Below are 24,568 nucleotides of genomic sequence, written 5' to 3'. Positions count from 1 at the left end.
CTGTACGACCGGATAGAAAACGTTTAACGTGCGTGCGTGCGTGCGTGCGTGCGTGCGCCTGTCTGTTTGTGAACGTGTACACTGACAGTGATGGGCCGTTGGTTTCAACAGAACATTTTGGAGGAGATTAGTGAAGGGATTTACGTTAACACCACCTAAATCTGTGGGTAACGCAGTGTGCAGATGGTCTTGATTTCTCACAAAATACTGTTATGTATCCAAAGGATTTGTCAGACATGTCTGGCTAATTGCGGTTGTTAGGCTTTTGCTTGTGTGTTCCCATAACCTTTTTAATTCATGTATTCAAGTCTCTGCAAGGGTGTGTAATGCATTTGTCGTGTTTCTCAACCTTTTTTATAGCAGGGACCAGCAGGCTAGGTGTTTTACAGTGATAGTTTTATTACAATAAAACTATCACTGTAGAACTGACTAAATGAGAGTCAGTTAACCATCTCAGGGACAAGCAAGCAACATCCCATGGACTGGGGCTTTTCCACGGTAGAGGATAAGAAACACACTTCAATTAATTTTTCAGTCTCCACCCTAGTCACAGAGCTACCCTAACCTCTCCCCTCTTCATGGAGGTCACTCCCCCTAACCCTGCTCCTTCAGCTCCAGAAGGAAGCTCTCTGTGTGGGGAGGCTGTGTTAGCATTACCGGGCCAGTCTCACACTCACCTCTCACCCAGAACTCTTTTTGTGTCCCCAGATCAGGGAAGAGCTACGGGCCAATGGGATCGACGTGTACCCCCAGAAGGAGTTTGACGAGGACGCAGAGGACCGGATGATTAATGACAAGATCAGGGTGATTTGAGTTGACACATCTGTCCACAGCTTTACCCAATTGTCCCTAGCCATAAGCCCTCACATTACCGCTTATAGCTCCACTCACCTGTGCTACGTCCCTGTTACAGTAGGTCCCTGTTGATCCATGTTGATAACCTGGTTTAATTACAGTAGGGTCCCTGTTGATCCATGTTGATAACCTGGTTAAATTACAGTTGGGTCCATGTTAATCCATGTTGATAACCTGGTTAAATTACACTTAGGTCCCTCTTGATCCATGTTGATAACCTGGTTAAATTACACTTAGGTCCCTCTTGATCCATGTTGATAACCTGGTTAAATTACAGTAGGGTCCATGTTGATAACCTGGTTTAATTACAGTTGGGTCCATGTTGATCCATGTTGATAACCTGGTTTAATTACAGTAGGGTCCCTGTTGATCCTTGTTGATAACCTGGTTTAATTACAGTTGGGTCCATGTTGATCCATGTTGATAACCTGGTTTAATTACAGTAGGGTCCATGTTGATCCATGTTGATAACCTGGTTTAATTACAGTAGGGTCCCTGTTGATCCATGTTGATAACCTGGTTTAATTACAGTAGGGTCCATGTTGATCCATGTTGATAACATGGTTAAATTACAGTAGGGTCCATGTTGATCCATGTTGATAACCTGGTTTAATTACAGTAGGGTCCATGTTGATCCATGTTGATAACCTGGTTTAATTACAGTAGGGTCCCTGTTGATCCATGTTGATAACCTGGTTAAATTACACTTAGGTCCCTCTTGATCCATGTTGATAACCTGGTTAAATTACACTTAGGTCCCTCTTGATCCATGTTGATAACCTGGTTAAATTACAGTAGGGTCCATGTTGATAACCTGGTTTAATTACAGTTTGGTCCATGTTGATCCATGTTGATAACCTGGTTAAATTACACTTAGGTCCCTCTTGATCCATGTTGATAACCTGGTTAAATTACAGTCGGGTCCATGTTGATCCATGTTGATAACCTGGTTTAATTACAGTAGGGTCCATGTTGATCCATGTTGATAACCTGGTTTAATTACAGTAGGGTCCCTGTTGATCCATGTTGATAACCTGGTTTAATTACAGTTGGATCCATGGTGATCCATGTTGATAACCTGGTTTAATTACAGTTGGGTCCATGTTGATCCATGTTGATAACCTGGTTTAATTACTGTAGGGTCCCTGTTGATCCATGTTGATAACCTGGTTTAATTACAGTTAGGTCCCTCTTGATCCATGTTGATAACCTGGTTTAATTACAGTAGGGTCCCTGTTGATCCATGTTGATAACCTGGTTTAATTACAGTTGGATCCATGTTGATCCATGTTGATAACCTGGTTTAATTACAGTAGGGTCCCTGTTGATCCATGTTGATAACCTGGTTTAATTACAGTTGGATCCATGTTGATCCATGTTGATAACCTGGTTTACTTACAGTAGGGTCCCTGTTGATCCTTGTTGATAACCTGGTTTAATTACAGTTGGGTCCATGTTGATCCATGTTGATAACCTGGTTTAATTACAGTTAGGTCCCTCTGCTGCAATATATATCAAATGTCAGTTTATTTTACTCTTCATGGTATGTCTCTTTGTTCCTCCTGTCTGTCTCTGTTCTTTCTGTCCTGTAGGAGATGATCCCGTTTGCTGTGGTGGGCAGCGACCAGGAGTACCAGGTCAACGGCAGGAGGCTTCTGGGAAGAAAGACAAAGTGGGGAACCATAGAAGGTAATGGCCTCTTCTCTCCTCTTTCTCCATCTTCTCATTTTTGCTTTAGCACTTTTTGTCTTTTTATCTTTGAGCAGTCGTCTCTCTCCTTAGCAGTATGAAGGCTAACGTTATGAAGAGGTCTTTTAGTTTTCCTTTCTTGATTAATGTACACCGGCCAGTTAAGACTAAACAAGACAGAGGAGATGAGCGGAAGGAGTAGAGGGGGGAGGAGCAGTGTGGCACCTCTCCGTTTTGGACTGTACTTCTTGTGGCATGATTTATTTTAAAAAAAATTGCAATGTAAAAATTTGAATAAAACCGATCGAAGTTCATTTAAGTTCCCTCTTCGTTAATTCTACTGCCCACTACACCATTAGAAGGCCTATAATTTAGCCAGAGAGGATGAAAAGCTTTTTTAAATTTTTTTATTGTCTAGCTGTGGATTGTGTGTAGCCCAATAACAAAGCATAACGTACAGTTGGGAAGACGCTGCAAATCTAAGTGAATAAACAGCATGCAGACAAAACAAGCCTTCCGCAACAACACAGGTTGGAATGCAAATGGCTCCTGCTAAAAAGAGAAGACTCTAATCTGTCCAAGTAAAACAAGAGAGAGACTTGGCTTTTTGCACCAGTGCATCGGCCATCACCAGTGAGTGATCTGCACATCATTGGGTGAGTCAGTGAAACTGTAAAGAATTTTTAGGACTATAATTTCCTCCTCATATTGGACAATATATGTGTCTCCACAGACCTGAGCTCTTGATTTGTATTGCTATCAGATTGTCAGTTAGTCAGTGTCAAAGTACAGCCTGTCATTTTGATCATTTGTGCGATATTAAAAAAGATTCTGACAGTCTCCAGTTATGTAGAATTACATAGAATTGCATGAAATATGTTTATAAAAGGCCATATTTTTCCCGGACCCGAGGCTACTCAACATTTTCCCTGTTTGCAACTTCTGTACGTGCATCTACTATACTGCTCTATGCCACGACGAAGATGCAATACCATGATATGCATTCAATGCTTTATAATAAAGGTTACAAAAATATATATTGTGTGTTCCGATACCTCAGAGCTCCCCAGGTCACCCCCCTCTCACTCTCACTTTTTGTTCCCGCACCTCCCGATTTACAAATGAGGCTTTGGGGAGGAGTAGTCCTCAGATGATTTCACTCGTCCCCAGACAGACAGAGATATAGACTGTGTCATACAGCTGGCTGAGACTACCGCTCTACAATGTGTCTGTGTGGAAGAGGGAGGCAGAGCATGTAACACCTCTCTACAGAGGCTGCAGTGTGTACAGGCCTCTGGTCTCATAGTGACAGAGGGGTGGAGGGGAGGCTGCAGTGTGTACAGGCCTCTGGTCTCATAGTGACAGAGGGGTGGAGGGGAGGCTGCAGTGTGTACAGGCCTCTGGTCTCATAGTGACAGAGGGGTGGAGGGGAGGCTGCAGTGTGTACAGGCCTCTGGTCTCATAGTGACAGAGGGGTGGAGGGGAGGCTACAGTACAGATCTATCCGTCCCCACTGAAAGTGCCACTCATTGGATTGGTGGCGTGTTGTCTGAGGGGTTCCACTGTGCTCCACTCACACACCTCTGGTTACCTAGTTAGCATCGGTCTGAGCCAGGGGTCAACAACTAGATACATCCCTAATCCTAAAACTCAGTGGGGGTGTTGTCTGGGGGCTTTTATTGGCATATGTACAGATACTGCTAGAACCATAGATGTTCTCTTGTCTCTCTCAGTAGTAGATGTGATTTCCAGCATCACGACCAGCAAACCATTTTAAAATGTCACCATCACACACTTCAGATGATCTAATTTCAACCATGCATTTAATTACATCACCATCAGACTGAGACAGGTGTCTACTTCTCTACTTCTATTAAAACCTCCCTAAAGGAACCCTTCATTTCCTGCAAAGGAAGCCTAGCGTGTCTGCAGTGGCAGGTTCTGATGTTGGCCTATAGACCTGTGATATTATCTATCATTCAGACACGCATCATCCAGTGGCCGGTGGCGTCTGACTGTCTTGTTAGACACAGAATTTGTTCAGCCGTCAGCATTAACTATCTCTCTTCTATGTAGCGGGGTAGTGGAGAACTGCATCAGTGTGTGTTGGTGTCTGATTTGACCTCGTGAGGCGCTTACCATGTGTCTTGTCTCTCCTCTCTGCAGTTGAGAACATTGCTCATTGTGAGTTTGCCTATTTGCGGGATCTACTGATTAGGTAAATATCTACGTGTGTGCGTGTGTGTGTTGTATGATAATGTGTCTTTGTCAGTCTGTGTGTGTATGTTTATGTCTGTAAATCAGTCTGTGTGTCATTTATCATTACATCCCCTTATATTGACCTCAGCTGATGTCTAACTCGCCCCATCTCTCCCCTGTCAGGACCCACATGGAGAACATCAAGGACATCACCAGCAGCATCCACTATGAGGTGTACCGCGTCCGCCGCCTCAACGAAAACAACACTGCCGTCGCCCATGCCAACGGCCTCCCCCAACACCACATGACCTCCCATGAGATGTAGAGCCCTGCCCACCGTGTCCCATGAGCCCTCACTTCCATCCCGTTATCCTTCCATCCCTCTCTCCCCTCCACTCACTCTCAATGCCAAACCCTTCTACAGAAGGGAGAAAACACACACTGGGGGGACTGAGGAGCGTAGTCTTAGCGCCCCCAAGTGGCCAAATACAGACGCATAGAATGGACTGTTGATGCCAATGCATTGCCCCTCTGATAACCTGGTCTCTCTGACTAACGTCTACATGAAGGGGGGGGGGGGTTAAATGCTAGCTATCACTTGCATTCATTCAGGTTTAACCAGGCTAAGTAAACACTATTAATGTACTGCAACCTTAATCTGTGTGTTTTCAGTAATTCTGTCGTTCTTTAGGTCCCTCGTCTGTCGGGTTGGTTAACAAAATAGCACTGTGATATCAGGCCCATTACATACAAGCAGTGACAGAAGTGCCCTCAAACTTTTGTTCGGGTAAAATATTGATTTCTCATCCATTTTTATATAGCCCCTGTAATACATCCTTCGTTCATTGTTAATTTGACCTGCTATCTGAAGGTTCTACAACGTTTATTTCTGTTCCCTTTGAGAGGGAGTAGTTTAGCCTTGAGGGACTGGATTCTGAGTAGGAGTGCTGATTTGGGATCAGTTTTGCCTTTTAGATAAAAGATGACATGGACAGAGAGACCTGAGCCTAGATCAGCACTCCTACTCTTAGACGCTTTCTACACTCGGCCCCAGAACTGTGGTACAGGATCCATCGCGACAGCAGCAGAGGCACAGGACAGATACTCAGCTAAGTATTTAGAAGTATGACACATATAAATAAAATCTATTCATTCTATGGCAGTTGATTAATTTGTCAGAGTTCTGTTTGATGATGTCCGAGAGGGGTCAGTTGAAGATGGTGAATGGGGAGTGTTTAATTGTGATGGAAGTTGATAATGCTGTTGGAATGGTCAGGGTTACATAATGTCGGGGGTGGACTGGAGGTTTTGAGTCTAGTGGACATCGTCGACACGTCTGTAGGGCCAGAAGTTTTTCCCCATAACTTGAACTGACCAGAAAAAACCTTGATCCCTTGTAAAAGCCTGTAACTAGGACGTTCTCAGAGTCGTAGTTATAGACTGTAACTAGGGTCTTCTCTGAATCGTCGTTATAGGCTGTAACTAGGGTCTTCTCTGAGTCGTATTTATAGGCTGTAACTAGGGTCTTCTCTGATTTGTATTTCTAGGCTGTAACTAGGACCATGAGTTTTTCCTGGTAAAGTCACATGGTCAGGAAACTCCTGGTCCTACACGTGTATGATGCAGAGTGAGGGGAACACTCTCCTGTTGTTTCTGTTATCATTGAGGAGCCAGTGCTTTAAGCCTTGGGCTGATGACATTACAGCGATACATATCCGTCATCCTTTTGTGGTAATTGTTATTTTTACATGGCTGCGTCGTCGTACAGGTCGTACAGGTATTACTGTCAGAAAATAGATTTCAAAATGCCCTCAGTGCCTTTTTAATTCCAAATAAGAGATGTCATTTTGGGGTGTTTTTTTATATACAGATGTTTAAAGAGTGATTTAAAATAAATAGTATTTATGCACATTAGAATGATAAAAAGTGTACCACCCACCCACTCATCCACACATGGTAGTTGTCCTGAGCCAAGAACACTTAATCAGTTTCTACTGCCCAAGTCAAGTGTTAAGGAAAAACTCCTGGTCCTAGCTATGTGCCATGTCTCTGTGCCTTGGACAACACTATTGCCTTCTTATTTATTGGAGACTGTCCGCTAGCACATGCTTTTAAACTGGAAGGACAACAGTCACAATTAAGGCCCTGAGTTTTTCCAGACCATGTGACCTGACCAGGATAATTCTCCATAGCCTATAACCAGGGACCTGAGTTTTTCCTGGTCAGGCCAAATGCTCTGGACAACTCTTGGTCCTATTACTGATGTGCTAGCTGGTGCCAATCACCACAGCAGAAGACATTTCATTGTTATCAAGTCTCTTTATATCAGACTGTGCACCCTGAAACTAAAGTCCTCCTTATACTCTTAGTTCTCTCTCTTTCTCCCACTTTCTTTTCTCTTGTTCTCTTCTTCCGTTTCTTGGATATCAACCAGTAACAGTAATATGTGGTGTTTAAAGGTTTTATGTGTTTCAGTTTCAAACTATAATCCTCAACTTCCAAACATCATCGTCGTCATGCTCTGTCCTGTATATTCATTGTCAGATACATTTTTGTACTGGTATTAATAATAACAGAATTTACCTTTTGATATCGTGTTATTTTCAAGAAATAAAGATGAAAGTTGTATATAGTCATTTCCTTGTCAATTTCTCCTTATTTTCCAACTGTTACGTCGTTAAATTAGACCTTTATATGTTTTGCATACTTTATAAGATTTGTAAATATTTTTATGCTCTTAAACATGTTAGAAAAAGTTCGATTTTTAAACTTGATGAAACTGGTAAGTTGTTCATATGAAAATTCGTATAGAACTATTGACTGCATTACTGATCTAATACCATCTAGCTGCAGATTTAATTCACACATAGGAGCCTTTTAATTGCCAAGTCATTAGCCTGTTCCTGATTAGCAAGTAGTAATCGATATCGCTGCCTCGTGTTGCACGGCTGAAATGCATTTACACTAATTACCAGAAGTCCTGAGAGTGCATGTTACCCACAGTGAAATGAAGGAGCCAATGAAGGGCCCACAGTTACTGAGTGGCCCAGCGTTATTGACAAGCCAGCCCCCGGATCGATCTGTAGAGGAGCTGCAGACATCGGGTCTGTGAGGCTAAGAGGAGATGCTAATGGAATTGACAGAAAAGGAATGTCTAGCGTGTTAGTGGCTGCAGAGGGACAGAGGTAACAGGTACTAATCCCTCAGCAACTCACCCACAATTTATCCCACTTTCTAATGAGAGCTGGTGAACCGTGCTGCTACACTGGGGTTGTGTTTCACAGTGGTGTTAGTTGAACATATATAGGATGTAAATCATGTTAACCCATAGGCCTAAACATTTATTTTCCTCCAGGTTTACAAGGTAAATATCTCCTACTTCCGAGACTCCAAAAAACACATGGTTCCATCACTATATGTATATTTGATTGTGTGTGTGCACGAGAGAGTGAGTGCAATTCCCCCTCTTTCCCCCAGTCTTCAAAAGGGAGATTTCGTATTCAAAATGGCGCCTCCCCTTGGCATTAGCAGACAGATGCAACATGCCAGTACCCGTTTCCCGCGACAATCGCAAACCTCGCCCGGCCACCCCCAACCGACCCACTAGTTTAAGATCCAGACCCCCACATACAGTATTGTACTCACACACCCCTGTCTGAAAACTCTCCCTAAACAGCAAACGAGCAAAGAGAGCAAGAAATAAAGTGAAAGGGAGAGGGGTAGAGCAGCTGCAATCCTTCACCAACCTTCCCTCCTCGTCTGCCTCATCCTTCACTGGTCTTCTTGGCGGACGTCCAGCGTTGTGCAGCCCAGGTCTAATGAGAAATGACCTTCATTAATGAAGCAAGTGTGTCTGTATACTATCTAATGAAGCTGTTTCTGTGCTATCCAATGAAGCTGTGTGTCTGTGTACTAACTAATTAAGCTGTGTGTGTGTGTACTAACTAATGAAGCTGTGTTTCTGTGGGCTTACTAATGAAGCAAGTGTGTCTGTGTGCTATCTAATGAAGCTGTGTGTCTGTGTGTTCTCTAGTGAAGCTGTGTGTCTGTGCTGTCTAATGAAGCTGTGTGTTTGTGTGCTCTAGTGAAGCTGTGCGTATGTTTACTAACTAATGAAGCTGTGTGTCTGTGTGCTCTCGTGAACCTGTGTCTGTGTGTTCTCTAGTGAAGCTGTGTGTCTGTGTGTTCTCTAGTGAAGCTGTGTGTGTACTAACTAATGAAGCTGTGTGTCTGTGTGTTCTCTAGTGAAGCTGTGTGTGTACTAACTAATGAAGCTGTGTGTCTGTGTAATATCTAATGAATGAGCCGTCCCTCAGAGACTTCTAGAGTAAACAGGAACTCTGTCTTTTTTTTAGGGGGTAGATCAGCTTTAATATTACAGATAGATTGTGGGTTCTATCAATGTAATTATCTGCATCATTTCCAATCCCCCATGTATATTATTTTCCCCTAACCCTACCACCCCTCACCTAATTGGAGTAAACTAATGGACAACAATACTTAGGCTTTTAATTCCAGCTTATACATATTATATTAGTTTTACGGACACAGTATATTTGACATTAGTTATCTACTGTTTGTTTTTAGACCCAGCCTTCAGCTCCCATCAACCCCTCCCATCTGTCTCTGAAGAACATCCAGTTTGGATTTCTAGCTGCCATATATTTTCCACTGTGCTGTGATGTTTCACAAAAGTTCTGAACCTTTCTATTCTCATAGTTTCTACAGATTGTAAATTAAAGAAAAACACCCTTTCTCAGAGTATTATTGGTGGATTGACTATGACTTTTCAGATCACCCAGCAATGCTATTTGCAGAGTTGGCTCGAGGTAAATGTTGTGATTTTTCAGCCATTCCTGAACCTGTGACCAAAAACAATCTACATATGGACAGTACCAAAACAAGTGATCTAATGATTCTGTCTCTTCGCAGCAAAATATGCAGAGCTGGGATGGTTGTATCCCTCATATAAACTCAGCAAAAAAAGAAACGTCCTCTCACTGTCAACTGCATTTATTTTCAGCAAACTTAACATGTGTAAAATATTTGTATGAACACAACAAGATTCAACAACTGAGACATAAACTGAACAAGTTCCACAGACATGTGACTAACAGAAATGGAATATTGTGTCCCTGAACAAAGGGGGGGTCAAAATCAAAAGTAACAGTCAGTATCTGGTGTGGCCACCAGCTGCATTAAGTACTGCAGTGCATCTCCTCCTCATGGACTGCACCAGATTTGCCAGTTCTTGCTGTGAGATGTTACCCCACTCTTCCACCAGGGCACCTGCAAGTTCCCGGACATTTCTGGGGGGAATGGCACTAGCCTACACCCTCTGATCCAACAGGTCCCAAACGTGCTCAATGGGATTGCGATCCGGGCTCTTCGCTGGCCATGGCAGAACACTGACATTCCTGTCTTGCAGGAAATCACACACAGAACGAGCAGAATGGCTGGTGGCATTGTCATGCTGGAGGGTCATGTCAGATGAGCCTGCAAGAAGGGTACCACATGAGGGAGGAGGATGTCTTCCCTGTAACGCATAGCGCTGAGATTGCCTGCAATGACAACAAGCTCAGTCTGATGATGCTGTGACACAACGCCCCAGACAATGACGGCCCCTCCACCTCCAAATCGATCCCGCTCCAGAGTACAGGCCTCGGTGTAACGCTCATTCCTTCGACGATAAACGAGAATCCGACCATCACCCCTGGTGAGACAAAACCGCAACTAATCAGAGAAGAGCACTTTTTGCCAGTCATGTCTGGTCCAGCGACAGTGGGTTTGTGCCCATAGGCAACGTGGTTGCCAGTGATGTCTGGTGAGGACCTGCCTTACAACAAGCCTACAAGCCCTCTGTCCAGCCTCTCTCAGCCTATTTTCAGTCAGTCAGAGCACTGATGGAGGGATTGTGCGTTCCTGGTGTAACTCGGGCTAACTGCGACCTTAATTGCCTTCCGTCTGTAAGCTGTTAGTGTCTTAACGACCGTTCCACAGGTGCATGTTCATTAATTGTTTATGGTTCATTGAACAAGCATGGCAAACAGTGTTAAAACACTTTACAATGAACTGTGAAGTTATTTGGATTTTTACGAATTATCTTTGAAAGACAGGGTCCTGAAAAAGGGATGTTTATTTTTTTGCTGAGTTTATATAACCTTCTATTGGTTGCAAGAATTTTGTATAATAATTCAAATTAAAAAAACTCTACGTTTTGAATCCAGTGTCATTTTGTGTGTCAATTCATAAACCATGTGCCATGAAATCAGTACATCGAAAATCTCTAACCAACTATTTTGCAACCTAAACGGCACAACTGTGTCATGTTTTGTCTTTGATCTTCATGTCTTGTCCCTGTGCTTCCCTCTGCTGGTCTTATTAGGTTCTTTCCCTCTTTCTCTCTCTCTCTCTCCTCCTCCCTCTCTCCCTCTCCCGCTCTCTCTCTCTATCGTTCCGTTCCTGCTCCCAGCTGTTTCTCATTCTCCTACGACCTCATTTACTCTTTCACACCTGTCCCCTATTTCTCCCTCTGTTTTCCGCTTCTGTCCTGGTCGGATTCTTGTTTGATGTTTGCTGTTCCTGTGTCCTTGTTCCGCCCTGTCGTGTTCTTTGCCTTCTTCAGATGCTGCGTGTGAGCAGGTGTCTATGTCAGCTACGGCCAGTGCCTTCCTGAAGCGACCTGCAGTCTGTGGTCGCGTCTCCAGTCGTTCCTCTCTATTGACGAGAGGATGTTGGGCGTTGTTTTTCGCTCGTTTCGAGTTCGTGATTTCCTATCGCCCGGGAAATAAGAACACCAAGCCTGATGCCTTATCCCGTCTCTTTAGTTCTTCTGTGGCTTCTACCGACCCCGAGGGGATTCTCCCTGAAGGGCGTGTTGTCGGGTTGACTGTCTGGGGAATTGAGAGACAGGTAAAGCAAGCACTCACTCACACTGCGTCGCCGCGCGCTTGTCCTAGTAACCTTCTGTTCGTTCCTGTCTCTACTCGTCTGGCTGTTCTTCAGTGGGCTCACTCTGCCAAGTTAGCTGGCCACCCCGGCGTTCGGGGTACGCTTGCTTCTATTCGCCAGCGGTTTTGGTGGCCTACTCAGGAGCGGGACACGCGTCGTTTCGTGGCTGCTTGTTCGGACTGCGCGCAGACTAAGTCAGGTAACTCTCCTCCTGCCGGTCGTCTCAGACCGCTTCCCATTCCTTCTCGACCATGGTCTCACATCGCCTTAGACTTTATTACCGGTCTGCCTTCGTCTGCGGGGAAGACTGTGATTCTTACGGTTATCGATAGGTTCTCTAAGGCGGCACATTTCATTCCCCTCGCTAAGCTTCCTTCCGCTAAGGAGACGGCACAAATCATCATTGAGAATGTGTTCAGAATTCATGGCCTCCCGTTAGACGCCGTTTCAGACAGAGGTCCGCAATTCACGTCACAGTTTTGGAGGGAGTTCTGTCGTTTGATTGGTGCTTCCGTCAGTCTCTCTTCCGGGTTTCATCCCCAGTCTAACGGTCAAGCAGAAAGGGCCAATCAGTCGATTGGTCGCATATTACGCAGCCTTTCGTTTCGAAACCCTGCGTCTTGGGCAGAACAGCTCCCCTGGGCTGAGTACGCTCACAACTCGCTTCCTTCGTCTGCTACCGGGCTATCTCCGTTTCAGAGTAGTCTTGGGTACCAGCCTCCTCTGTTCTCGTCCCAGCTCGCCGAGTCCAGCGTTCCCTCCGCTCAGGCTTTTGTCCAACGTTGTGAGCGCACCTGGAGGAGGGTCAGGTCTGCACTTTGCCGTTACAGGGCGCAGACTGTGAGAGCCGCCAATAAACGTAGGATTAGGAGTCCTAGGTATTGTCGCGGTCAGAAAGTGTGGCTTTCCACTCGTAACCTTCCCCTTACGACAGCTTCTCGCAAGTTGACTCCGCGGTTCATTGGTCCGTTCCGTGTCTCTCAGGTCGTCAATCCTGTCGCTGTGCGACTGTTTCTCCCGCGACATCTTCGTCGCGTCCACCCTGTCTTCCATGTCTCTTGTGTCAAGCCTTTTCTTCGCGCCCCCGTTCGTCTTCCCTCCCCCCCCCCGTCCTTGTCGAGGGCGCTCCTATTTACAAGGTACGGAAGATCATGGACATGCGTTCTCGGGGACGTGGTCACCAGTACTTAGTGGATTGGGAGGGTTACGGTCCTGAGGAGAGGAGTTGGGTTCCATCTCGGGACGTGCTGGACCGTTCGTTGATTGATGATTTCCTTCGTTGCCGCCAGGGTTCCTCCTCGAGTGCGCCAGGAGGCGCTCGGTGAGTGGGGGGGTACTGTCATGTTTTGTCTTTGATCTTCATGTCTTGTCCCTGTGCTTCCCTCTGCTGGTCTTATTAGGTTCTTTCCCTCTTTCTCTCTCTCTCTCTCCTCCTCCCTCTCTCCCTCTCCCGCTCTCTCTCTCTATCGTTCCGTTCCTGCTCCCAGCTGTTTCTCATTCTCCTACGACCTCATTTACTCTTTCACACCTGTCCCCTATTTTGCCCTCTGATTAGAGTCCCTATTTCTCCCTCTGTTTTCCGCTTCTGTCCTGGTCGGATTCTTGTTTGATGTTTGCTGTTCCTGTGTCCTTGTTCCGCCCTGTCGTGTTCTTTGCCTTCTTCAGATGCTGCGTGTGAGCAGGTGTCTATGTCAGCTACGGCCAGTGCCTTCCTGAAGCGACCTGCAGTCTGTGGTCGCGTCTCCAGTCGTTCCTCTCTATTGACGAGAGGATTTCAGTTCCTGTTTTGGATTGACCATTGATAATATCCAGGAGAATCATTATTTGTTTAATACTGGAATAAAGACTCTGTTACTATTACGTCGCTTTTGGGTCCTCATTCACCAGCATAACAAACTGTCTGTCTTGGTTACTGGTCAAAATGGTTACTGGTCAGAATGTGGTTCACGTGCCTGGGAAGAGTGTGAGTAGGGTTGGTGTGTGAATATCTGTGTGTATCGAATAGGTCCAGTCAGCATAATGGGTTAGTTAGAGCAGTATGACGATGTGTCAGTGCTGCATGTTAGTTACAGACCATGTCAGCTGTGTACAGTTGAAGTTGGAAGTTTACATACACTTAGGTTGGAGTCATTTAAAACTCATTTTTCAACCACTCCACAAATTTCTTGTTAACAAACTATAGTTTTGGCAAGTTGGTTAGGACATCTACTTTGTGCATGACACAAGTCATTTTTCTAACAATTGTTTACAGACAGATTATTTCACTTATAATTCACTGTATCACAATTCCAGTGGGTGAGAAATGTACATACACTAAGTTGACTGTGCATTTTAACAGCTTGGACAATTTCAGAAAATGATGTCATGGCTTTAGAAGCTTCTGATAGGCTAATTGACATCATTTGAGTCAATTGGAGGTGTACCTGTGGATGTATTTCAAGGCCTACCTTCAAACTCAGTGCCTCTTGACATCATGGGAAAATCAAAAGAAATCAGCCAAGACCTCAGAAAAAAATTGTAGACCTCCAGAAGTCTGGTTCATCCTTGGGAGCAATTTCCAAACGCCTGAAGGTACCACGTTCATCTATACAAGCAATAGTACGCAAGTATAAACACCATGGGACCACACAGCCGTCATACTGCTCAGGAAGGAGACGCGTAGAGATGAACGTACTTTGGTGCGAAAAGTGCAAATCAATCCCAGAACAACAACAAAGCACCATGTGAAGATGCTGGAGGAAACAGGTACAAAAGTATCTATATCCACAGTAAAACAAATCCTATATCGGCATAACCTGAAAGGCCGCTCGGCAAGGAAGAAGCCACTGCTCCAAAACTGCCATAAAAAAAGCCAGACTACGGTTTGCAACTGCACATGGGGACAAAGATCGTACTTTTTGGAGAAATGTTCTCTGGTCTGATGAAACAAAAATATAACTGTTTTGCCATAATGACCATCGTTGTGTTCGGAGGAAAAAGGTGGAGGCTTGCCAGCCGAAGAACACCATCCCGACCGTGAAGCACGGGGGTGGCAGCATCATGTTGTGGGGTGCTTTGCTGCAGGAGAGACTGGTGCACTTCACAAAATAGATGGCATCAGAGGCAGGAAAATTATGTGGATATATTGAAGCAACATCTCAAGACATCAGTCAGGAAGTTAAAGCTTGGTCGCAAATGGGTCTTTCTAATGGACAATGACCCCAAGCATACTTCCAAAGTTGTGGCAAAATGGCTTAAGGACAACAATATCAAGGTATGTGAGTGGCCATCACAAAGCCCTGACCTCAATCCTATAGCAAATTTGTGGGCAGAACTGAAAAAGCGTGTGCGAGCAAGGAGGCCTACAAACCTGACTGAGTTACACCAGCTCTGTCAGGAGGAATGGGACAAAATTCACCCAACTTATTGTGGGAAGCTTGTGGAAGGCTACCCAAAACATTTGACCAAGTTAAACAATTGAAAGGAAATGCTATCAAATACTAATTGAGTGTATGTAAACTTCTGACCCACTGGGAATGTGATGAGAAATAAAAGCTGAAATAAATCACTCTCTCTACTATTATTCTGACATTTCACATTCTTAAAATTAAATGGTAATCCTAACTAACCTAAAACAGGGAATTTTTACTAGGATTAATTGTCAGGAATTATGAAAAACTGAGTTTAAATGTATTTGGCTAAGGTGTATGTAAATTTACAACTTCAACTGTACATGCCTCGCCACACTACTTTAACAGCTTTCACAAAGTGATGCCAGATTTTTTACTCAGTAAAAAATGGCTGACTCAGTCACGCTTCCGGTGGGGGGGGTTCATTAACTGAATTACAGTGGGCAGAGACAAAAGTAGTGCACATAATGAATAGGGTGCCATTTCTCAATGTCATTGGTCAGACTGGCACCTCTTAGTGGGCACTGGTTGTCAAAAGTAGTGCACTTCATAGGGAATAGGGTGCCATTTCTCAATGTCATTGGTCAGACTGACTCCTGTGACTGATCAGAATGTGTCTATCAAGATGAAACAAACCATTTGATAAATCAACACTATTCCCTAGTGCACTTCCCTATATAGAGCCCATTTACTGTAGCCTCAGTGGTTTATATGTAGTTACACTAAATGTAAGAGGAGGCTGGTGGGAGGAGCTATATGAGGACGGGCTCAATGTAATGGCTGGAATGGAATCAATGGAACGGAGTCAAGCGTGGTTACCATACATGCATCTCGTTACTGCATCTCGTTAGTCTGTGGGTTTCATTACTGCATCTCATTAGGTTACTGCATCTCGTTACTGGATCTTGTTAGTCTACTGCATCTCGTTACCTCGTTTTGTTAGGTTACTGCGTCTCATTTACCGATCCCGCCCAGCTCATCTGTACAGAGCCTATGTGTCTCCAATGAGTGACTGTTTGTAGGATGAGTACGAATATTTAGCATGTATCTCTTTATCCTGTTATCGCTGTTAATTAGCGTTTGATGGCGAAATCTGTGCAGGTATTATGTGCCAGTTGTACACTCGCCGTGTTTGTGTGTGTGTACATGTTTGTGTGTGTACGCCCCCATCTCATGGTGTTTGTCACCCATTTGTCTCCAGCTCCTCCTCTACCATCTGCTTCTTCACCTCCCTATTGTTTAGCTGTTGTTCAGCCACCTTAACTCCATCCTTTCTTCCCCCCTCCCCATCTTTCTCCCTCCTTCCCTGCCGTCTCCTTTCTCCCTCTCTCCCTCTAGCCTCTGACGTCAGATTCCTCGCTGCTCCTGGCTCTGTGTCAGGTATTTAGACATGTAAGGGGAGGGGCGCTACAGCCATATGCAAATCTCCCCTGGCTGTATGCAAATGAACCCAGACTTATGCAAATCAGGTCCTCTGTTCATTAAAAGATGTCTGTAAAGTCAATTAGATCGGAAACAGGGATAGAGGGATGGATGTGTTCACAGGAAGAGATTTGGCGCAGGATAGAAGTTTGTCGATCAGCGGTTGGTGATCTCTGTTTAGGAGAAGAAAAGAATGGGGGGGAATTTGGGGTGATAACGGAGGTCGTACAGGGTCACTTTTGGGGCGAGGGGTACTCCTTCAGGGGGATAGAACAATGCCAGTCTGTATGGTCACGGAGGAGGGAGGCTGAGAGAGAGTGATGCTTTTACATCGTGCGGGCACACCAGTTATCACAAAGCACTGGAGCTAGAGAGAGAGACTGTTGTGAGAAAGAGAAGCAGAAATCTAGAAAGGAAGGAAAGAGATACTGTAGACACAGTTACTGTAAACACAGAGAGAGAAAGAGAGGTGTTTTTCGTTCTCCCCGTTGTGATGGTTTCTCATCAGGCTGATCACTGTGAGTAATTAAACCAATCAGAGACTCCGCCTTTAGGGGGACGATGGGGAGGGAGACGGTGTGTGTGTGTGTCTGTAGTAATGTTATGTGTGTATATGTGTGTTTAATCATGCATATATGGGTGTGTGAAAGTACAGTTTGCAGAAACATGTAGGATGGTGAACATTGTATATTTGACTTGTTTTACCTAGGGTTTGTGCCATAAACTTTGAAAAAGCCATCGATGACATCACCCCATTGTTTCCTATGAGAATGCTCAGTTGCGCATTTGATGATCAGGAAGTGTCATTTCATTGTGTTGCCATCTTGCAACATGAAGGAGTCGTGCTACATGGAGTTTTTGGAAACATTGCATGCACAGTTTGAGCTACTCTAGGAAGTGACGTTGCAGGCTAGCTCAGTGCTGCCTGCAATACAATGCCTGCAATACTGCGGTCAGCCTTTCACTTGAAATCCTCAATGCAAGCGGGCAGTCTGTTCTCCCCTGCTTGTGCCACTGAGGCAGGGTTTTTCCCCACTAATCACAACTAATTTAATCAGGCGTGCTGGTTTTGGAAATGGAATAGATCAATGTAGCCCTGTCCCTGTTTGTGCTAATAACTCCTTGTCATATCAAACATGGAAATAATTACGCAAACAGATCAATGCAGTATGTGGTACGGCTGGGGGTCCTAAGGACCGGTTGGTTTGCGAAATACTGCACTACGCTGGCACCCTCAGGTCACTGAGGGATGGGGAAGTGTGACGGGGTGTAGTACTCTCCAGGTGGGTGATGGGGAAGTGTGACGGGGTGGTCGTACTCTCCAGGTGGGTGATGGAGGAGTGTGACGGGGGGTCGTACTCTCCAGGTGGGGGATGGAGGAGTGTGACGGGGGGTCGTACTCTCCAGGTGGGTGATGGAGGAGTGTGACGGGGTGGTCGTACTCTCCAGGTGGGTGATGGGGAAGTGTGACGGGTGTAGTACTCTCCAGGTGGGTGATGGAGGAGTGTGACGGGGGGTCGTACTCTCCAGGTGGGTGATGGAGGAGTGTGACGGGGGGTCGTACTCTCCAGGTGGGTGATGGAGGAGTGTGACGGGGGTCGTATTCTCCAGGTGGGTGATGGGGAAATGTGACAGGGGTCGTACTCTACAGGTGGGTGATGGAGGAGTGTGACGGGTGTAGTACTCTCCAGGTGGGTGATGGAGGAGTGTGACGGGGGGTCGTACTCTCCGGGTGGGTGATGGAGGAGTGTGACGGGGGGTCGTACTCTCCAGGTGGGTGATGGAGGAGTGTGACGGGGGTCGTATTCTCCAGGTGGGTGATGGGGAAATGTGACAGGGGTCGTACTCTACAGGTGGGTGATGGAGGAGTGTGACGGGTGGTCATACTCTCCAGGTGGGTGATGGTGGAGTGTGACGGGGGTCGTACTCTCCAGGTGGGTGATGGGGAAGTGTGACAGGGTGTAGTACTCTCCAGGTGGGTGATGGAGGAGTGTGACGGGTGGTCGTACTCTCCAGGTGGGTGATGGAGGAGTGTGACAGGGTGTAGTACTCTCCAGGTGGGTGATGGAGGAGTGTAACAGGGGTCGTACTCTCCAGGTGGGTGATGGGGAAGTGTGACGGGGGGTCGTACTCTCCAGGTGGGTGATGGGGAAGTGTGACGGGGGGTCGTACTCTCCAGGTGGGTGATGGGGAAGTGTGACGGGGGTCGTACTCTCCAGGTGGGTGATGGAGGAGTGTGACGGGGTGTAGTACTCTCCAGGTGGGTGATGGGGAAGTGTGACGGTGTAGTACTCTCCAGGTGGGTGATGGAGGAGTGTGACGGGGGGGTCGTACTCTCCAGGTGGGTGATGGAGGAGTGTGACGGGGGGTCGTATTCTCCAGGTGGGTGATGGAGGAGTGTGACGGGGGGTCGTACTCTCCAGGTGGGTGATGGAGGAGTGTGATGGGGGTAGCACTCTCCAGGTGGGTGATGGAGGAGTGTGACGGGGGTCGTACTCTCCAGGTGGGTGATGGAGGAGTGTGACGAGGGTCGTACTCTCCAGGTGGGTGATGGAGGAGTGTGACGGGGGTCGTACTCTCCAGGTGGGTCTTCATGCTGTGGTTTATGGGTGGGTGTACTCTCCAGGTGGGTCTTCATGCTGTGGTGTATGGGTGGGTGTACTCTCTAGGTGGGTCTCCATGCTGTGGTGTATGGGTGGGTGTACTCTCCAGGTGGGCCACCATGCTGTGGTGTATGGGTGGGTGTACTCTCCAGGTGGGTCTTCATGCTGTGGTGTATGGGTGGGTGTACTCTCTAGGTGGGTCACCATGCTGTGGTCTATGGGTGGGTGTACTCTCCAGGTGGGTCTCCATGCTGTGGTGTATGGGTGGGTGTACTCTCCAGGTGGGTCTTCATGCTGTGGTGTATGTGTGGGTGTACTCTCCAGGTGGGTCTTCATGCTGTGGTGTATGGGTGGGTGTACTCTCCAGGTGGGTCTTCATGCTGTGGTGTATGGGTGGGTGTACCCCTGGGGGGCTGGAGAGGGAGGGAGCCTTGTCACAGAGCCAAGCACTGTGTGTTTGTGTCTGTGTGTGTGTGAGTGCCTACCTGCCTGCATATGTGTGTTTCCTGCACAGTGAATGTAATGTTGAGCTGTAGATCCTATCTGTGACTCCATGAGGAAAATCTACTCGTGTTTCTTTAAAGGGGACATGGATGCTAGGCTGTTGTTTTCCACATGGAGAATCTTGACAGATTGTAAATCCTATCAGAGATTAGAGAAAAGGGGATTTTGAATAATGCCCAGGCCTTATAGACATGGACTCCAGGCGTTGCAATGAGGCACAGTCATATTTCTGCACACCCTCACCACACACACAAACACACACTCCTGAACCCTCTTCTCATACCCTGCAGCGGCCGCCAGTCAGATTGAGAAGGATTTTAAAATGGCTTGATGTACTCAATCAGGTCTGGTATATTTGAAAGCAGTCATCTGGCTGTGTGCTACTCAAGCATGACTCTCAGATGATTGTAAAATAGGTTTGGGATTGGGGGGGGGGCAAAGGAGAGGAGAAAGAGGGATTGGGGACGGGGTGATGTCTATGAGTCTGAACCACATTCTAAATCACACATGCTTAGTACTAGGTTAATTCTCTGATCCTTTGATTGGATGGACCACATGTAAGATCATACTGCAAAAGCTTTGATTGGTTGGAGGACGTCCTATGGAAGTTGTCTTAATTACCTTGTAGGTTAATGGAAGGAGGTGAGGAGCACGAGGAGGACGGAAACTAGCTGTCCTCCGGCTACACCATAGTGCTACCGAAGAGCGTTCTGTTGAAGCTACTGTAGACCATTGTAAAACAGTATGTTTTAATCATGTATTCGGTGATGTGTATATTTTTAGTATAGTTCTATTTAAAAAATATTTTTTTAATGTACATTTTTTAAATTTTATTTGTATTCACTGAGTAGGATGGTCCTCCCCTTCCTCTTCCGCGGAGCCTCCACTGACACACACACACACACACACACGCTTACCTGCTCATATTCCCACCACACACACACCATTCTCACACCATCATCCTTTCCCTGCCATTTACAATCTTTGTTCCCGAAGCGTTGTTATTTCTCCACTGTGATTCTTACCTCAGCAGCAGAGAGCATGCTTCTGTTCCACTGCCACATTGTGTCGGCTACACTGGTGAAATAATGGTGCTTTGCATGGAACCCTTTAGTTCTATGTACTGTGGTGTTGCACCATTTCTTCTAGCACTCTGGTAATGGTGCATGTATAGCCTCTGTCATTCAGGCATAAACAGGAAAACAAACTCATTGGACAAACAAACATGGTGGAAAGGTGTTCTCATGGTCTCCATGGATATATGGTATCCAGGCAGATGTTGGGGGTGAATCAATCAGAACATTTAGCATTTACATTTTAATGCTTTTTAGTACAATAACGCCAAAGAGACAGTGCTGTAGCCTACAGTAAGTGAGCAGTGGTTGTGAGTGTTTTGTTGTCACGTGCATACACTTCATTTACACGTGTCATCTGTTTGTTTGAGCTTGAATTGTGGATCATTGAAAATGAATCAAGGAAGTAATATTCATCTTCAATCAAAACATTTTATCAAAATAGGAACTTTCAATCAAAATATATTTTTTTTTAAATAGTCACAGATATGTACCTACGGAGATGCTATGAATGTATTATTCTGGAACCAACTGGTTGATTGCTTCAGTTCTCCTCCTGTCTGATCTGCAGGCTATGGAACTGCCATCAGGGGTCTACAAAGCCACTGAGGACAGAGAGACTGCCTTGAATACAAAGGTAAGCTATTGAGCAATAATCAAAGACCTACCTACCGCCCAATGAAATAGTATATGGGATTTGATGACGTGTATTTTCAGTTATTGCGGTGTATTTTCAGTTATTTCAGTATATTTCCAGGGTACATCCATGTGCATCCTCTCCTAATGAAAAGAGACAGTCTGTCAGGAATGACATTCTACACTATTGTAATAAATGGTGTGATATGGAACCCCAGTATATTCAATTATTCCGGTAATACAAGTATTGATTGGGGACAGCACTGAACTCTGCTGCCCCCCTCTAGGCCTTAATGATATCTGAATGTTCAGAAGATTAAGACTTTTTTACTGGGACTTTAATTTAATCTTCAACTGAATTTTCTGATGGGCCGCTCTGTTGCGCTCTTTTCTTTCAATCTCCTGTGACTCTCTCCATCTCTTTCTCTCTGTGTCTGACGTTCTCTTTCTCTCTCTCTCTGAATCTCCTCTCTCCCTCTCACCCGCCCCCCCCCCTCTGTCCCTCTCTCTTTCCTCCTCTCTCTCCCTACCTCCCTCCTTCCTCTCCTGGGATCTGTCAAGCAGCTTTATCGGCCTGATATTAAACTAAAAAGGCAGCCCCACTGTAGCCTGCAGAGACTTGCTGTTTATTAAAAGGAGAATAGGAGAGTTATGTCCCTTGGTAAATGCTGCTCTCTGAGTTCAATTACTGTATGTTTGTGTCTCCTCTATCTCTGTCCTCTGTTTACTCTCCTCTACACGTTTAATTGTCTTTCTTTTCTAGTTCCCCCTGCTGTGTGTTTGTGTCGGCGTTGGTCCTGAGTCTCTCTAGGAAACCTTCCAGGATTGATTTGACCCATATAGTTAACCCACTAGTCTCCTGATACATAAGGAGCAGTACATCATATAATATACACTGAGAATAACAAACATTAAGAACCCCCCCCCCCCCTTTGCCCTCAGAACAGCCTCAATTCGTCAGAGTATGGACTCTGCAGGGTGTCGAAAGCGTTCCACAGGGATGCTGGCCCATGTTGACTCAGTTGTGTGAAGTTGGCTGGATGTCCTTTGGGTGGTGGATCATTCTTGATACACACAGGAAACTGTTGAGTGTGAAAAACCCAGCGGTGTTGCAGTTCTTGACACACTCAAACCGGTGTGTCTACTACCATACCCCGTTCAAAGGCACTTAAATGTTTTGTCTTGCCCATTCACCCTCTGAATGGCACATATACATAATCCATGTCTCAATTGTCTCAAGGCTAAAAAATCAAATCAAACTTTATTTGTCACATGCACCAAATACAACAGGTGTAGACCTTACCGTGAAATGCTTACTTACAAGCCCTTAACCAACAGTGCAGCTCAAGAAGAGTTAAGAAAACATTTACCAAATAAACTAAAGTAAAAAATAATAAAAAGTAACACAATAAAATTACAATAACGAGGCTATATAGTGGGTACCAGTACCAAGTCAATGTGGGGGGGTACAGGTTAGTCGAGGTAATTTGTACATGTAGGTAGGGGTAAAGTGACTATGCATAGATAATAAACAGTGAGTAGCAGCAGTGTAAAAACAAATGGGGGGGGGGAACCATTTGATTAATTGTTTAGCATTCTTATGGCTTGGGGGTATAAGCTGTTAAGGAACCTTTTGGTTCTACACTTGGCACTCCGGTAACGTGCAGTAGCAGAGAGAACAGCCTATGACTTGGGTGACTGGATTCTTTGACCATTTTTGGGGCCTTCCTCTGACACCGCCTAGTATATAGGTCCTGGATGGCAGGAAGTTTGGCCCCAGTGATGTACTGGGCCATACGCACTACCCTTTGTAGCGCCTTACAGTCAGATGCTGAGCAGTTGCCATACCAGGTGGTGATTCAACCGGTCAGGGTGGTGCAGCTGTAGAACTTTTTGAGGATCTGGGAACCCATGCCAAACCTTTTCAGTCTCCTGAGGGGGGAAAGGTGTTGTTGTGCCCTCTTCACGACTGTCTTGGTGTGTTTGGACCATGATAGTTCATTGGTGATGTGGACACCAAGGAACTTAAAACTCTCGACCCGCTCCACTACAGCCACGTCGATGTTAATGGGGGCTTGTTCGGCCTGCCTTTTCCTGTAGTCCACAATCAGCTCCTTTGTCTTTCTCACATTGAGTGAGAGGTTGTTGTCCTGGCACCACACTACCAGGTCTCTGACCTCCTCCCTGTAGGCCGTCTCATCGTTGTTGGTAATCAGGCGCTGTGTCGACAGCAAACTTAATGATGGCGTTGGAGTCATGTTTTGCCATGCAGTCGTGGGTGAACAAGGAGTACAGGAGGGGACTAAACACGCACCCCTGAGGATCAGCGTGGCAGACGTGTTGTTGCCTACCCTTACCACCTGGGGGCGGCCCGTCAGGAAGTCCAGGATCCAGTTGCAGAGGGGGGTGTTTAGTCCTAGGGTCCTTAGTTTAGTGATGAGCTTTGTGGGCACTATGGTGTTGAACGCTGAGCTGTAGCCAATGAACAGCATTCTCACATAGGTGTTCCTTTTGTCCAGGTGGGAACTTCATCTACACTGATTGAAGTGGATTTAACAATTGACATCAATAAGGGATCAGAGCTTTCACCTGTTCAGTCTATGTCATGGAAAGAGAAGGTGTTGTAAATGTTTGGTATACTTAGTGTATATTATTAACCCACTAGTCTCCTGATATATAAGGAGCACCACAACATATATGATATATATTGAATATTTCTCAGGAGCAATATGTTTCCTGATTCCTAGAAAGCTATGAAGCTGTATTGAATTTCACTTGTTAATGTTCTCAATCTCAACAATAGAGAGGCTCTCTAGAGCTTTTGGTGAACGCCTGATCTGTGTGGGCATGTGTGTGCGTGCACGTGGAAAACCCTCATTCTCTCAGATCAGAAAGAGGTATTTCCACAGTGTGTGGGTGGAAGGTTGAAGCAATCCAAGAAAGGAGGGTAAAGGATGATATCAGGGCCATATACTCTACTTTACACGGGCAGCACAATTCTGATCTTTTGCCCAATTGTCAAAACAAAAAAAGCTGATCTGATTTGTCAAAAGATCAGATTTCGTTAAAAAAAGTTGCCTGTGAAACACAGACTTATGTGTCCCTGAAACAGTTTGTATTCCAACTCCCCATCAGACAAGCTGAGCTCTCTGTGTGTGTGTGTCTGTAACTCTGAGGGTCTTGATTGGTAGACTGGTAGAGCTCTGTCGGGGCTCTGTAACTCTGAGGGTCTTGATTGCTAGACTGG

General features: G+C 45.6%; 3 protein-coding genes across 10 annotated transcripts in view; 2 read left to right on the top strand and 1 right to left on the bottom strand.

Moving 5' to 3' along the window:
* The window catches only part of LOC139572722 (septin-9-like), a 168,312-nt gene extending 160,933 nt beyond the window's left edge, over window positions 1-7,379 (top strand). For all 8 annotated transcript variants that reach the window (XM_071395445.1, XM_071395471.1, XM_071395437.1 and 5 more), the window contains 4 exons: window positions 709-804; window positions 2,448-2,544; window positions 4,711-4,762; window positions 4,927-7,379. In XM_071395445.1, coding sequence (XP_071251546.1) covers window positions 709-804; window positions 2,448-2,544; window positions 4,711-4,762; window positions 4,927-5,068 — 387 coding nt within the window. In that variant the 3' untranslated portion in view covers window positions 5,069-7,379. The remainder of the gene's footprint in view (window positions 1-708; window positions 805-2,447; window positions 2,545-4,710; window positions 4,763-4,926) is intronic.
* Window positions 7,380-16,596: 9,217 nt separating this feature from the next.
* The window catches only part of tnrc6c1 (trinucleotide repeat containing adaptor 6C1), a 146,242-nt gene continuing 138,270 nt past the window's right edge, over window positions 16,597-24,568 (top strand). Inside the window, exons 1-2 of the mRNA XM_071395409.1 lie at window positions 16,597-17,023; window positions 21,257-21,322. Of these exons, the coding sequence (XP_071251510.1) occupies window positions 21,260-21,322 (63 nt within the window). The 5' untranslated portion in view covers window positions 16,597-17,023; window positions 21,257-21,259. The remainder of the gene's footprint in view (window positions 17,024-21,256; window positions 21,323-24,568) is intronic.
* Window positions 17,745-19,143, bottom strand: LOC139559221 (uncharacterized). The gene is made up of 2 exons (XM_071375051.1): window positions 18,474-19,143; window positions 17,745-18,352 (listed from the first exon to the last, which is right to left on the bottom strand). The coding sequence occupies exons 1-2, from the start codon at window positions 19,141-19,143 to the stop codon at window positions 17,745-17,747; spliced, it is 1,278 nt and encodes a 425-aa protein (XP_071231152.1).

Source organism: Salvelinus alpinus, chromosome 1 (assembly GCF_045679555.1).
Source record: "Salvelinus alpinus chromosome 1, SLU_Salpinus.1, whole genome shotgun sequence".
Classification (NCBI taxonomy): domain Eukaryota; kingdom Metazoa; phylum Chordata; class Actinopteri; order Salmoniformes; family Salmonidae; genus Salvelinus; species Salvelinus alpinus.
Note: the sequence above shows the minus strand (reverse complement) of the source record. Positions and strands in the feature narration are given on the sequence as shown.